The sequence below is a fragment of the Maylandia zebra genome, linkage group LG23 (assembly GCF_041146795.1).
Source record: "Maylandia zebra isolate NMK-2024a linkage group LG23, Mzebra_GT3a, whole genome shotgun sequence".
In the NCBI taxonomy this organism is placed as follows: Eukaryota; Metazoa; Chordata; class Actinopteri; order Cichliformes; family Cichlidae; genus Maylandia; species Maylandia zebra.
The window spans coordinates 20,662,279-20,676,623 of NC_135188.1; the positions used below are offsets into that span (position 1 = coordinate 20,662,279).

Here is a 14,345-nt window from a genome sequence, read left to right on the forward strand (position 1 = left end):
AAAAAAAACAGCATAAGAATAAAACACACTGCCTTTCAAGTCTTGGAAATCCTCCAGCATCCTCTAAGAGGGAATAATTTCAACCTGCCGGCTGGTGTTTTCAAGGTATGAAGTTTCTCTAACATGAACTCATGTTTGTTTTTGGTCTAATTAATATCAAAGCAGTAACTGAAAGCTGCCGGCTGCATTCATATCAGCAGTGCTGAAATTGTGCTGTCTTTCTCCACAGGGAACGTTTCCACTTTGCTGGTTTGGCTGCTCACCAGTGTCCTGAAAAATCACACAGCAGGAGATGCTGTGAACGAGCCAGGCAACTCACATGTGATGTCATATATTTTATTTCTTTATATTTCTTTGTATTTTACAAATGTAGCTGTTTTTCTGAAAAACAAATGTACATCTCTGGGTTTTACAGCCATTATTACTGGTTTTTGTAAACTACTTAAAAAAATAAGAACGTTAAAGAAAGTTATTGCCACCAAAACGACCAAAACTCACTCTGTCCTCCAGAGCGCATCCATGGCAGGTTGGTGGGGCTGTAGCTGCCTGTTGCAGTCCGCCACAGAGTCAGGAAGTGGGACACCACTGGTTTCCGGCAGCAGCAGGCACAGTCCACAGCATATGATTGGTCCACTGCTGTAGATAACCATAGCAGCCAAGGAGATTGCTCCGTCAGGGTTTGCGGGGACGAGGGTGTTGACCAGGCAACCGAGCCGGAAAGACAGGTTGACCAGTGATAAACAGCGTTGCCTGGATTTAAAAACAAAAAAATATATACTCTTATTGAACAATGGCTAGAGAAGATTTCTGCTATGCTGTTTAATTGCCCCGACATCTCAACATCTAATCTCAGATGAAAAGTAGCTCAAAAACCAATAGGACCAATTAAATTTGCAAGACTTCAATATCAGCTAGAAGATCATACATAAACAAATCGCTCAACTAAGTATTGGAAGTAAGAAGCAGATGCTGTGGAAATAGATGCTTAATGAGAGTAAACCAACCTTACAACTTTTGCTTTCAAGTTAAATCATACCTCTATAGGCTAACTAATGTGTACAACTGGACGGGGTTTATGGTGCCCTTGGTTCACCATGCAACAAAAGAGAAGTTTCATACAGAAGATACATGTTGTTAAACTGATGTTTCGTTTCCAGAAACTGCTCGTCTGTGTACGTGAAAAAGATGATGGGTAGATTTCAGTTCACAACTATTTAGTAACCAAATTGCCAAAAAACAGAAAACTATAATCTGACTGATATTTTCGCTTTGGTAAGGACAACATCTGCCGTGGCTCATAACACAAACACTTTGTAACAGCAGAACCGGTTACCATCCTTGATCCATCCTTGGTCCAGGGGTCCAGTCCAGAGACTGCTTAGCTTAAGTGAAGTTTAGCAGACAGCTAGCAGTTACAGCTGTCTGTGTCTTTACCTACTTGTCAGTCAAAGAGGCCACGCCCCTATTTTTAAAAAACAGCAAATTTTTAATACAAGCGTTATAAGACATGTACCTCCACCCCCATAAGGCTGTTAGAAAGAGGTAAATTAAACAGGTTATAAACATGTTTATTTTGCAGTAAATCTGGACATTTTAAGTTTGAAGCCAGGCTCAAGTGAACATTAGAGGAATGTCTGCTTGTGGAAAACCTGCATTAAAGAGTGTTGTGTTGTTTTCTACCTGACCACAGTGGGGAACAGTTCAATGCTGTACAGAGTGGAGATAAAGATGGCAGCCAGGACGCAGAGTTTCCCCAACAGAGCCAGACTCATAACCAGCATCGGCGTACCTGCATCAGAGTACCAGTCTCAGAGATGGTGGTCAGATTTGATTGGAGGCTGCAAACTGCATATAGAATGATTCCACCTACTCCCACTAATGTTATGTTTTTTCTACCAATATTAAATACCAGTATTTTCTCCCACTAAAAATATTGATTAAATAGATTAAATAAATCGACTGCCTGGGACAAAGAGCAACTGTCATCAAGAGCTTTTAACACAGTCTCCTATTGTGGCATTCAAGAATAGAATCCTAAGAACAGATGCTTTTCTAATGTTTTTATTTAATGTTGTGTTCATTTTAGTTTAATTTAATTTAATATTTAATGTCTCTTAAAAGTGATTATGAACTAACCTAAAATACTGAAAATGCGGAGGACTCACCATTGTACCTGGACAGGAGTAACGACACGAAGCAGGCAGCTCCACTGAGGAACAGAGCGAGCATGCTCATTGGCCGGCGTCCCAGACGAACCAATGGGACAAGCAAGCAGGGAGCTTCTGATAGCCCGGAAAAGAACTGGGCGGAGTAAACGCCAACACCGAATGAGCCGATGTTCAAACAAATTCCATAGTATGTCAAAGCTGATGCCGCACTGGAGGATGACAGGACATTTATTTATGTATTTATTCATTTATTTTATTATGTTTTTAATTTACCAATATTTTGTTTTGTGAATTTTAATTTTTGCATTTTTATTATTATTTATTTTCCTTTTATTTTATTTTCCTTTATTTTGTTTGATGGATTTGCATTTATTTTATTTATTTCACCTTATTTATTTATTTTATTGTATTTATTTTACCAGTATTTTGTTTTGTGAATTTTATTCTTTTTTTATTTCACTTTCAACTTATTAATTAATTAATTAATTAATTAATTTATCTATCTATCAAGGTTTCCTCTGGACTTGTAAGTGAACACTTTAAACAATGATGAATTTTAAAACAAAACTGTGACAACGTTTCTGATTAAGGTTTGTTTGACATAAACCTGTAAAAGTTTAACTCAGCATATTGAAGGGGTTTTTTTGTTGCTCAAACTTAACCACAGTTTGGTTGTACTGCACACAGAGTATTACACTTCCTCCATTTTGTTTCACAGTTTTCCGTATAAATAGAAATTAGTAAATACAAATTTACCCTCAGCAGCCTTTTATCCATCAAACACTCACTCAAGTGTAGGACTTTTAATGATATCAGCTTAAGGTTCCTGTGTGCCTGGTGTTATAACTCACACAAACCAAAGCTCCCTGATGACGAAATGCTGTTACTTCACACCGGTTGTTTATGTATTATATAACCCTGTTACCTTTGGCCACAAACAAGAGGAGGCTCAGACTTATTGAGAACAGTCTATTCTCGTTCCTTAAACTCCCTTATTCCAGTTTTACAAATTATTCTGCATGCAATACTAAAAGATTCATCTATCTATCTATCTATCTATCTATCTATCTATCTATCTATCTATCTATCTATCTATCTATCTATCTATCTATCTATCTATCCATCCATCCATCCATCCATCCATCCATCCATCCATCCATCCATCCACCCATCCACACACACACATATATATACAGTGGAACCCCGACTTACGAAATTAATTCGTTTCTTTTGTAAGTCAAAATTTTCGTAAGTCGAAGCACCTTTTTCCTTTGCCTTTTGAGTGAGGCGATGCTGGCTGAAGACAAAGTTCTTGGTGGAGGCTGAAGAAAGCATACGTTTGCATGCACACATACGTACGTGTACATGTAAATAACGGTATGGAATTTAATTCTAAACACTAAAAACTAAAACTTACATTTACGTTAATTAATGTACGTACAGTATGTACACTGTGCAATGATATTTTTTTTAACATTTTTTTAAACTCACTCATATTTATGCCTCATGCCGGCCCCATTATGAATGAACAAAATGCTAATTGCAAACAAAAAGCACACGAAATAGCGCACGAAATAGCGCACTGCAACAACAATACGTCTTTCACGTGGAACAGCGAAACACATTTCGCAAACGGATTTCGTTACACGGGCATTTTGTCGTACCACGTTAATTGGTTAATTGCCTTCTATTATACAACTATATTACAAATAGTTAATAATTTTATCTCATATATTTAATATGAGATATAATTATCCAAATATTGTGACTTTAAATCTAATAATTTGATGTGAAAATATTCATATGTTTATTTATCTTTGTTATAAAGGGCTGTGTCCCATATGGAGCGTGTGCAGTAGGTACCTCACACAGCTCATGACAAACAATCGCATCAGGACAGTTGGGTGCTTCAAGTGGATTATGTCACTGGAGGCATGATCTCCAGTCACAGGGTCTTCTCTCTGAGCTTCGGTGGCTTTCTGCAAGTCTGACCAGGCGGAGTCCAACAGCTGCACACAAACACAGCTGGATTATTTTATATATGTTTATTCATATACACACATATATATTAGGGGTGCAACGATATTCGTATCGATATTGAACCGTTCGATACAGTGCTTTCGGTTCGGTACGCATATGTATCGAACAATACAACATTTGTAATTTATTTTATCAATTTTCCTTCTGACGATGCTGTCTGTGTTGAGCGCTCAGTGAATCTGTGTTCGACTACTCCGCCTAGGCTGCACTGTCCAGTGCAGATCCACTGAGCGCTCAACACAGACAGCATCGTCAGAAGGAAGAGCGCAGGGCAAGCTAGCGAGACAGAAGTTAAGCTCTCCTTTTAACATGGACCTCCCCCACTCTCATTCAGATCTGGCGTTTGGAATTATTTTGGTTTTCATGTGACGTATGACCCTGAAGGTAAGCGAGTCATGGACTAAAGTAAAACAGTATGTTGGATGTGCCAGGCAATGCTCAATTACATTGGTGTGAACTAGTATGTTAGCGCAGTTAGCTCGTTAACGTGTTGGCCGTCTAGCCCCATGCACGGGGCGATCGGCGGTAGCTCGTTAACGGAGATTTGCCGTGTTGTGGCGTTAAGGTCATTTCAACGAGATTAACCTGAAAGCACTAGTGGGAACACAACGAATATGACTGCACATTTACGCCGACATCATCCTAGTGCAAAGACAAGTGGAAGCAGACAAAAAAAAGCAAGCATGCTACTAACTTTAGCCGAGTCATTTAGACAGCTGTTAGCACATGATTCTCCTTATGCTGCTGAGAATATAGCCCAGAAGAAGCGAATAGTATAGCTTTTATTTTGGAAAGAGCCATTTCTCTGTAATAAACTCTCTTTTCCAAAGATGAGTGATTCCTCAATCAGATACAGGGCTTGCAATATCGCTAGCCCGACGTCCCGGAGCTAGCGATTTTTTTCAGACGGGCTACCAAAATTCTATCTCTTCCCTGCCCGTCGGGCTATTGTAGGAAAAATATATGTCAATGCTTTTGCATTCTTTCAGAAATGTAGCTGGGTAATTATGTCATTGGCATCGGTGAGCCACTGTCAATATGTGACATATTGAAGTCGCGTTTGAATTTGCGCTTGTTTTTTTGCTTTCACTTTGCAATCGTGCGAACTGTGTATAGAGAGCGACAGCACTGATCTGTGAGTGATGATAATTTGTGCACCAATTCCTCTGACATCGTCTTATTAATCGTTAGCTTACTATGGAAACATGACAAGTGAAATCTCCCGCAGCTTAAACATGTGAGAGGTTGATCGCGCAGAGAATCGCTGAGCTTATGTGAGTGTGTCTGTAAAAGCAGCAGGATTTATATTTCAGTTCTGCTGAGCCAAATAAGACAGGTCAGGGTGAAGAAGTGACAGCCAAAGAAAAGCTTACCACAAAACGGAGAAGTTATGACAAATCAGACTATAAGGCAAAAAGAAAGTGCAGCTTTATGGTTTCATGGACAAAATAATTTCTGTGGCTGCAATATGACGAGCTAAATAACCAGGGCTGCACATAAGTGGTCCGCAGGTGTGCATTCGCTGTCAAAATAAAAAACATGCACAAGGGTTAGGGTTAAATTTAAAAACTGTACTTTTGAGTTAAAATATATATTTATAATTTTAATAAATGACAAATTAAAAATGCTTGAACATTTTTTTGTATCGAAAAAATATCGAACCGTGACACCAAAGTATCGAACCGAACCGAACCGTGAATTTTGTGTATCGTTGCACCCCTAATATATATATATATCCCACCTGATCCAGACTGAACCAGCTGTAAATTTTTGAATTTTAAGTTACTGGACAAAAATCACTGATTCGGTGGCTATCAGCTTGGAAGCACTTACAAATGATCCAGCTGTTGATTCAAAACTGTTTGTTTGTTTTTTGACCTAATGTTTGAAAGAAAAAACTCCCATGAGAACAATCGATTTGTTAGTCTGTGTTTCTGATGCCAACACATTCAAAAATGCTGATACAGGGAATGTTTTTCACCACACTGAATCCCCTGTTATGTAATAGCTGTGCCGAAAAGCAGCTGCAATTTTTTCCCCCCTGCATGAGTTTGGAGCCTGTTGTTTTTTGTAGTTTTCAGTAGAAAAATTCTTCAAATGTTTTCAGGGTTCAGCTAGTTTAACATCTGGACTCTTCGCTGCTGGAGTATGAGTACGATGTGGTTTTGTCTTCCTGAAGAAAGCAAGGCCTTTGCTCAAATAGGCATGTCTGAATGACAGCATGTTCAGGCTGTCATTCAGACAGCTGTCATGTGATACTAACACCCCCACCCACCCACCCACTCACTCCCCTATCATCAGTGATTTAAACTGTGTGCTGATAATAAGCAGTATGGTCCCAGAAGACCATAATTTCCAAAGAGAATCTCAGATTCTGGTCAGACCAGAGGGTGGTTGTCAGGTCAGCCTCAATCCATCAAACAATGGTTTTAAGCAGTGTTCCTGCACATTAGTGCTACAAGACGTCATAGACACCAAAGCTCTACAGCCTTTTTACAGACCACAGATGACAGAATTCATAAACAGTGGTCGACCCCTCTCCAGTTTACCTCTGATAGAGTTAGTTTCCTTGAGATGTTCTTTTAAGAGCATCGTAAAGAGTGACGGCAGAAGTTTTAATGCACCTTTCTCATTACATAACCTTTCCATCTATTGTTGACCATTTTCCAACTTATTTTAGAAGACCATCTGTTTCTTTATATCTTGCAGTTAAACATTATCAAACTAACACAAAGAGGAGCTGGGTTATAATAAGGAATAATCCTACTTGTTAACACAAGACATTTATGATTTGAAATGAGGCAAATGTTTGTTTACCAGGTCCAAGCGCTGGTTATCTGCAGGGCTGTTGCTCCGGTAACGGTCCAGGATATCTGTCCTCTTCTTTAACAACAGCCATCGGGGAGACTCTGGGATTGAACTTGAAGGAGAAAAACTGTTATTGCTTCCTTTATTAACGGTCTAAATGAGGCTACCACAGGTGAACAGGTGTGTTGGCCTACAGGTAGAGTGGCAGACAAATGATCTGAGGCAGAGCCAGTGACAGGTGCAGACGTGTCCAGGTAGGGTTGAGCCAGGCCAAAGGAGCTCCACCCATTGTCCCCAGGCTGAAGCAGAATGGCAGGAAAGCCGGCGGCCACAGCCGAGAATCAGGGGGAGTCCACTCCACTGCTGCAACGCAAACAGTTTAAAACAGTCTACAATTTAAATTCTGCAGGTTTCAGTGCTATCTTCAATGTGAACTTGCTCTCCAAAGCTTCTAAGATTTATTAGAGTAGCTTTACCTGATTTATTATTTAAAAACTACCCTTCTTTATGTTATACTGAACCTTGCTGAAGCCCAACTGTTTTAGCTCCAGTCCCTAAATGCCCACTTCCTTCTGATTGGCCAACTTAAATATACATACATTTATCTCATAATTTAAAACTCATCTTTAGCACACAGCACTGTCAGATAACATGCATAAGGAAAAAGATAATAAATCTATAATAAAAAGTCTCCATAGAGTCATCTTTAAACATAATGACTTACCTTAGTTAGCTAAGGTAATTAGAGTTAGATAAAATTAACTGATAATAATAATAAACAATGAATAATAAACCAAATCTCTGTCTGTGTGTATTTGTTTCTTTGACCCACAACACCACTTACAAAATGTGATCATTTCAAAAAGAAAAGGTGTTAAAGGTACCCCTCCAAAAGTTGATTCTGTTCATCTGGACGTAGCATTTTGTGGGAGAAACGTTTCGTCACTCATCCAAGTGACTTCTTCAGTCTCAGCTGACTGCAGGTTTCCCCAAACTTATAAACAGTACATTTGCATAATGACTGAAACCAGCCCACTGAAGGAACAATGGGCTGGGAGGTCAGAACTGACAATAAATGCTGACGCAATGGATAGAAATATAATACAATAAATACAATAAATATTGAATTAGCTAAATTATAAGACCCTGAGTCTTCCTACACTTTGGGTCCATGACTTACTATGTAAAGGCTAGCTGCTAAATTAAATCAAAGCTGAAGGAATAGACTGCTTCCTCCAGTCTGCACATAACACTGTAGGGGTCAAAGGTTAGGAAGCTGCTGGAAGCAATCCTGCTTCATTAGGCCTCAACCTGGTCAAGATGGCTTTATCTGTAACACGTGCTTTTTATCAGCCTTATGTAAGTATGTCCCACCACGGTCCAATTAAAGTCACCATCCAGCCAGTGACCCAAAGCCCACTGAGGGCTGTCTGATAACGAACCACCTTCCAGCTCGCACAAAACACTGCAGGCTCCCCAACATACTTTGTGAGACACTTCTAAAAACATTTTGAAGTTGGATACTCATAGATTTAACTGACTTTCTTTAATTAACTTATTAATGGTCAGAAAATGTCCAATGAAGACCACAGCTCAATATAACGGGATGAAAGTAGATCTGTGATACGACATTTTAATCATGCTTTTAGGTTTCCTGTGTTACCTAAACTGAAGGCGCAGATGTTGATGCAGCAGCAGCAGATTCCAGTCAGGCAGCGAAGAATAAGGAAGAGGAGTGGTTGAGGAAAGACAGCAGGAACGAGGCCACACACGGCGTGCACGCACATGGAAATCAGCAGTACTGGACGCTTTCCGTACCTGCACAGAAACCATCAGCGAGATTTTTCTTGTTTGAAGATGAGTGATGACTAATGTTTATTTTAACTTAAACTTGACATATACACTACAAGTCAAAAGTTTGGACACACCTTCTAATTTTTTATGTTTTTTCTTTATTTTCATGACTATTTACATTGTAGATTCTCACTGAAGGCGTCAAACTATGAATAAACACGTATGGAATTATGTAGTGAACAAAGACGTGTGAAATAACTCAAAACATGTTTTATAGTTTAGATTCTTCAAAATAGCCAACCTTTGCTTTGATTACCGCTTTGCACACTCTTGGCATTCTCTTGATGAACTTCATGAGTTAGTCACCTGAAATGGTTTTCCAACAGTCTTGAAGGAGTTCCCAGAGATGCTGAGCATTTGTTGGCCCTTTTGCCTTCATTCTGCGGTCCACCTCATCCCATACCATCTCTATTGGGTTTAGATCAAGTGACTGTGGAGGCCATGCCAACTGGTGTAGCACTCCATCACTCTCTTCTTGGTCAAATAGCCCTTACACAGGTGCTGTTAACTTGTGATTTCTGAGGCTGGTGACTTGGATGAATTTAACCTCAGCAGCTTTCTTGGGGCGGTCCTCATGTAAGCCAGTTTCATTGTAGCGCTTGATGGCTTTTGCAAAGCACATTTAAAGTTTTAGCAAATTTTTGGACCCACTGACCTTTAGTAAGTGATGATAGACTGTTGTTTCGCTTTACTTAGCTGATTGGTTCTTACCATAATATGAATGCTAACAGTTGTCAAATTAGGCTGCCAGTTGTGTACCAACCTGACTTCTACACAACACTGATGGTACCAACCTCATTAAGAAGGCAATAAATTCCACAAATGAACCCTGACAAGGCACACCTGTGAAGTGTGACTACATCATGAAGCTTATTGACAGAAAGCCAAGGGTTTGCAGCGCTGTCAATAAAGCAAACGGTAGCTACTTTGAGGAATCTAAAATATAAGGTCCAAACTTTTGACCAGTAGTGTATTACAGACTGTCAAGTGTTGTGTTGTACCGGTCAGATATGGCTCCTCCAAACAGAGATCCCAGCAGCAGACCAGTCATGAAGAGCATCTGACCATAAGACAACCAGTCTGTCCAACCACACACTGACTGACACACACACACACACACACACACACACACACACACACACACACACACACACACACACACACACACACACACACACACACACACACACACAGGCAAATATAGATGTTCAAGTCCAGAATACACTCAGAGAACCAAAATATAAGATGCAATGAAACAAGTTTCACAAAGATTAACTTTTCTGTTTACAATGAGAGACATGACGTGTATGTGTAGCTGTGGGGGTTTATTAACTTGGCCATAATCAGTTTGGATGTGTTTGGATGTGTTTTACTAGTTGAATAAGAACTGAATCAAAAATCCTTTTATCCTGTTGAGACTTTTCAAAATAAACTGAATCACGTGGAAGATGCAGAATATTTACTGATGAAAAGCAAAAAAGAGCCGTCAGGTGCTAAAAAATAAACCTTAGACTCAAACGTTAGAACAGGCTTTTCCCCGCAGCACGCTGTGTAATAATACTCACAAAGAAAACGGCAGCCGTTAAAACTTATGTCTTTTTTTTTTTTTTTTTTTTTTTCTTTTCTAAATGACATCAGAAACAGCAGTATGCGACATTACGTGATGGCAGAGCTTCAGTTCATCCTTTGTCATTTTTTTTTTTTTTTTTTTTTTTTTTTTTTTTTTTAATAAATAGGACAGGGGGAATGAATGAGAGAGAGAGGGGGAGAGAAAGAAAGAAAACCAAAGGGGAGAAGAGACGGTGAGAAGGGGGGGGAAGAGAGAGAAAAAAAAAACAAAAACTCCTGGGTCACCTGTATGGAGAAAAAAACAAACAAACAAACAAACAAAAACAAACAGAGGAGACAGCAAACAACAAAGAGCAACATAATAATAGAGAAAACAAAGCACCATCACAATAAACTAGCTAGTCATAGATATCAATATTTACTAAATAATAAACGATATTGTGCAGCACGCAAGATAGACAGCGCACAGTGTGCTTTGAGGCAGCAGCCAAGAAAGCTTTAGTCCGCGTCTGTGAATACCCATGTGTGCATACCTGTGTGGATCAGCATGCTTGCATTCCAAAGGTTTCTCCATGTAATGATCTGCTAGGGAGTGTGGGGGGGCCACAGCCCCGTCCTCCAGGGTGTGAAGCGGGTATGGAGGAGATCAAAACTCCAGACATCCAGAGGCCCCCAGAACACAAGAGACCATGGAAGACCAACAGAGGGGCAGCCGCGCCACTGTCCCAGTAAGAGCTGAGGAGAGTCCCAGATGAGGGCTCGCCCAGCAGCCGCGGAGCAGAAGTCAGGGGGAGTTGCAGTGACGCGCCCGTGAGCTCCGCCGGCCCCCAGCTGCGCCTGAGTGACCGAGCCCTAGGCCGAGAGGCCGGGGGCACCCCACCTCCAAAGGGGCCCGAGCGAGCCCCAGGCCCCAGGCCCCGACAAGCGGCCGCCAAGGAGTGAGCCGGTGTGTACCCGGACGCCCACCCCCAGACACAAAGAACCACCAACACACCGACACCTGAGGGAGTCCGCCACCGGCAGGGGAAGTGGTGGTGGGTGGAGATAGGCCTCCAAACCTTGGAGGGCCTGAGGTGTCCCCAGAGAGGTGGCGTCTGATACCCAACCTGACATATAGACACAGACATACAGGCACACACAGACACAAACATCCATTCCCACCCTCATGCTCTCATATGCACTCACTCCACACTCAACCAACGTGGAGACAGACATAAAGAGACGCTGTACGCACAATCACACTCCCCAAGCGTACTCTACAAACCGGGTCTAGGTACCCTTGCCCCTGGAGGGGGGAATTGCACCCAGACCCAGGTGGTGTTACCCTTTTCCCTGCGGTGGGGAGAGGCAGACCACCCCGACTCCGCAGCAGCAGGGAGGCCCCACACCCCAGACCGCAGTCGGACGGCCAACTCCTCCTACTAGCCCTCCCGCTCCAGCAGGCCGCAGAGAATGGGGGTGGGAGAAGACTCCAAACCTCCCTCCACCCGCTCATTGTAGTGTTGATGCATATGTGTTCTAAGGTGCAATTAAAACCCAGGAGGGCATGGAGCTACCTGCCAAGGAGCAGCAGGTAAGCGCATAGTCCCTCCTGCTAACCCTCAATGACTAAGTGTATTTAAAATTGAGAGGTGGGCAACGACGTCAGGGGTGAGGTATACACCCTGATGGTGATTTGGACTCCGTGATTGTGCCCACCCCCAAGATCCTATATGTATGTGTAATGAGAGTGTGAATAATGTGAATGTCTAAGTTGTGGGATAAAATTGAGGCAGAGGCAGCCAGAAGGGGACAGGGGGGGGGGGGGGGGGGGGGGGGGGGTAGCCTCCTCTGCACCCTGGTGACATACCCCCACTCCAAGGCCCTGCATGTGTGGGTGGTTGTGGAGGAGCGGGAAGAGGGAGGCAGCTGGAGATGGGGAGGGAAGGAAGGGAGGGGCAGGTAACCCCTCCCTGGGGCCAGCTCCCCCGCTGACCCCAGTAGGCACTCCCACCCTCCGCGACCCGCCAGGGAAGGGGGGCCCAGGCCCATCAGACCGGGGCCCAGTGCAGTAGCGCCCCCCGGCTCCACAGAGCCCTGGACAGTCCACCCAACCCCACCACAGAGAAAACTGCACCCACCCCACCAACCACACATCTTCCAGACTACATAAGACGGTAAACGCCCAGGCTGAGATCTTCCTCCACCTCTCCTGTATCTCCCCCTCCTGCAGAGAGAGTTCCTGAGAGAAGAAAGCTCCTGCAAGATGTGACCATCCCCCCCACCAGTTGAAGAGCCCCCCAGGCGGCTCGATGCACCGGCGGCACCCTGTTAAAACTTATGTCTAAAATGTATAGTTTCATGCATCGGTTAAAACACTGGACTCTAGGTACACGACGCCCAGCTGGAAACACTTCACGCACGTCGAGCTGCCCGAGATTCACAGAATTTACAGAGAATGTTAAATTTTTGTGATTTATATCGTTATCAGGACGATAAATGCCTTATCAGGATATGAGATTTTGGTCATATCGCACAGCCCTATTCAGCCGGGTTAGTAATCCGTGGTATGTTGGTCTGCTTTGGATTTCCGAGTGGGAAATGCAAGTTAAAGGGGCATTTCATAAAAAAAATTCCAATTGCAAACTCAGAATTTGTGACTTCTAACATATTCAGGAATGCACCTACATGCTGTACATTCCAAGATCTTCCTCTTCACCTAGAAAACTGCAGTGTTTTTCAGACCATTCTCTGTAAAGCCTAGAAATGGTTGAGGGGGAAAATCCCAGAAGAGCACAACACAACAACCACATTCAAATTCACTTAAATCACCCTTTCTTTTCGATTGTGATGCATAGTTTGGTGCTGGCCCAGCAAGTTGTCTGGACCATGTCTACATGCGTAAATGCATTGAGTTGCTGCCACTGGTTGATCAGAAATTTGCTTTAATAAGCAGTTGAACAGGTGCATTTGGAAGACGGAACTAGCAAATTTTTGATTCTGTGCTTGAAAAATACTGAAACCTTTCTTGGATTTCCTAGATAGAGGTCCAGACATGACTACAAATGTCTATAACGAGTTAAAAAGATTACAACACGTGCTTATGCTAAGCATGGCTAAATTCAGTTACGATTAATGACAGACGATTTACAGAAAATTAGCTTTTTTTACTTTACCCTCAGAAATGGTTCATTAACAGCTTCAAGTTGATCATTAACACCATGTTAATCTCTAGAGTTGCTGTTATGTAATGCAGATTACTGTCCAGTTAGCATGTTGGCTGAGACTTTAAACCGATCATTTAATGTTGAAACAATGTTTGGTGAAAGAGGCCCCAAGCTGGCCTTTCAGTGGTGTCAAAAACTGAAAGTTATATAACTAGAAAATCTAAAGTTTATTAATTGCACGTTTTTCATTTCATTACAGTTCATTTCTAATGTGTCTGAAACTATATTTAGGCCTACACTTTAAACCATGAGATAACTATAACAGTAAAGGGAATAAGAAACACGCACTTAAAAATATCCCCAGGTGTTGCACCATCACAGTATTCATGACTGTGTTACAACTTCAGACCTCTCAATGAAAATAATCTTCACTCACGTCTCGGATCCCGCTCTCTGTCCTCCAATCGGCGTCGTCCTTTAAAACCTTGCTGAGCGCTGATTGGTTTTCCTCCTTGTTCGGTGCCAACTTTTCAAGCCACGAAGCAAACGTGCCAGTATCATTGCCATGGCGACATGTCTCAGCGACCACAGCGGTGGTGAAAATGTCCAGAAAAAAGAGGAAAGCCGTGAAGAAGAAGATTAGAGCGAGGCGCCAGTAGACGGAGAGCTGCAGCGGGGACATGAGCGGGCCTGTCTGGTCTCCCACAAGCTGATTCATCCTGACCTTTACCATGCTGGAAACTTCAAAACTCACAACTTT

The 14,345-nt window shown here is 42.2% G+C and overlaps 1 protein-coding gene across 2 annotated transcripts; it reads right to left on the bottom strand.

Moving 5' to 3' along the window:
• Nucleotides 1-134: 134 nt before the first annotated feature.
• On the bottom strand, nucleotides 135-14,318 carry si:dkey-190l8.2 (solute carrier family 22 member 13). Of its 2 annotated transcripts, none has more exons than XM_004565601.6 (10): nucleotides 14,022-14,318; nucleotides 9,872-9,969; nucleotides 8,680-8,834; nucleotides 7,211-7,379; nucleotides 7,026-7,128; nucleotides 4,032-4,177; nucleotides 2,166-2,377; nucleotides 1,681-1,789; nucleotides 499-750; nucleotides 135-270 (listed from the first exon to the last, which is right to left on the bottom strand). In XM_004565601.6, exons 1-10 carry the CDS (start codon nucleotides 14,316-14,318, stop codon nucleotides 189-191), a joined length of 1,623 nt encoding a protein of 540 aa, XP_004565658.1. In that variant the 3' UTR covers nucleotides 135-188. The 2 variants fall into 2 exon arrangements, with proteins under 2 accessions (XP_004565658.1, XP_012778548.1); XM_012923094.4 differs by having other exon boundaries at nucleotides 9,872-9,965; nucleotides 14,022-14,143.
• Nucleotides 14,319-14,345: the final 27 nt, after the last annotated feature.

Excerpts from the sequence above, each read along its gene's own strand:
- si:dkey-190l8.2 (XM_004565601.6), bottom strand. The coding sequence starts at position 14,318 with ATGGTAAAGGTCAGGATGAATCAGCTTGTGGGAGACCAGACAGGCCCG. Across the intron at positions 1,790-2,165 it reads ACTCCTGTCCAGGTACAATG|GTACGCCGATGCTGGTTATG; the intron begins GTGAGTCCTCCG and ends ACTCTGATGCAG. Across the intron at positions 271-498 it reads GATGCGCTCTGGAGGACAGA|GACACTGGTGAGCAGCCAAA; the intron begins GTGAGTTTTGGT and ends GTGATTTTTCAG.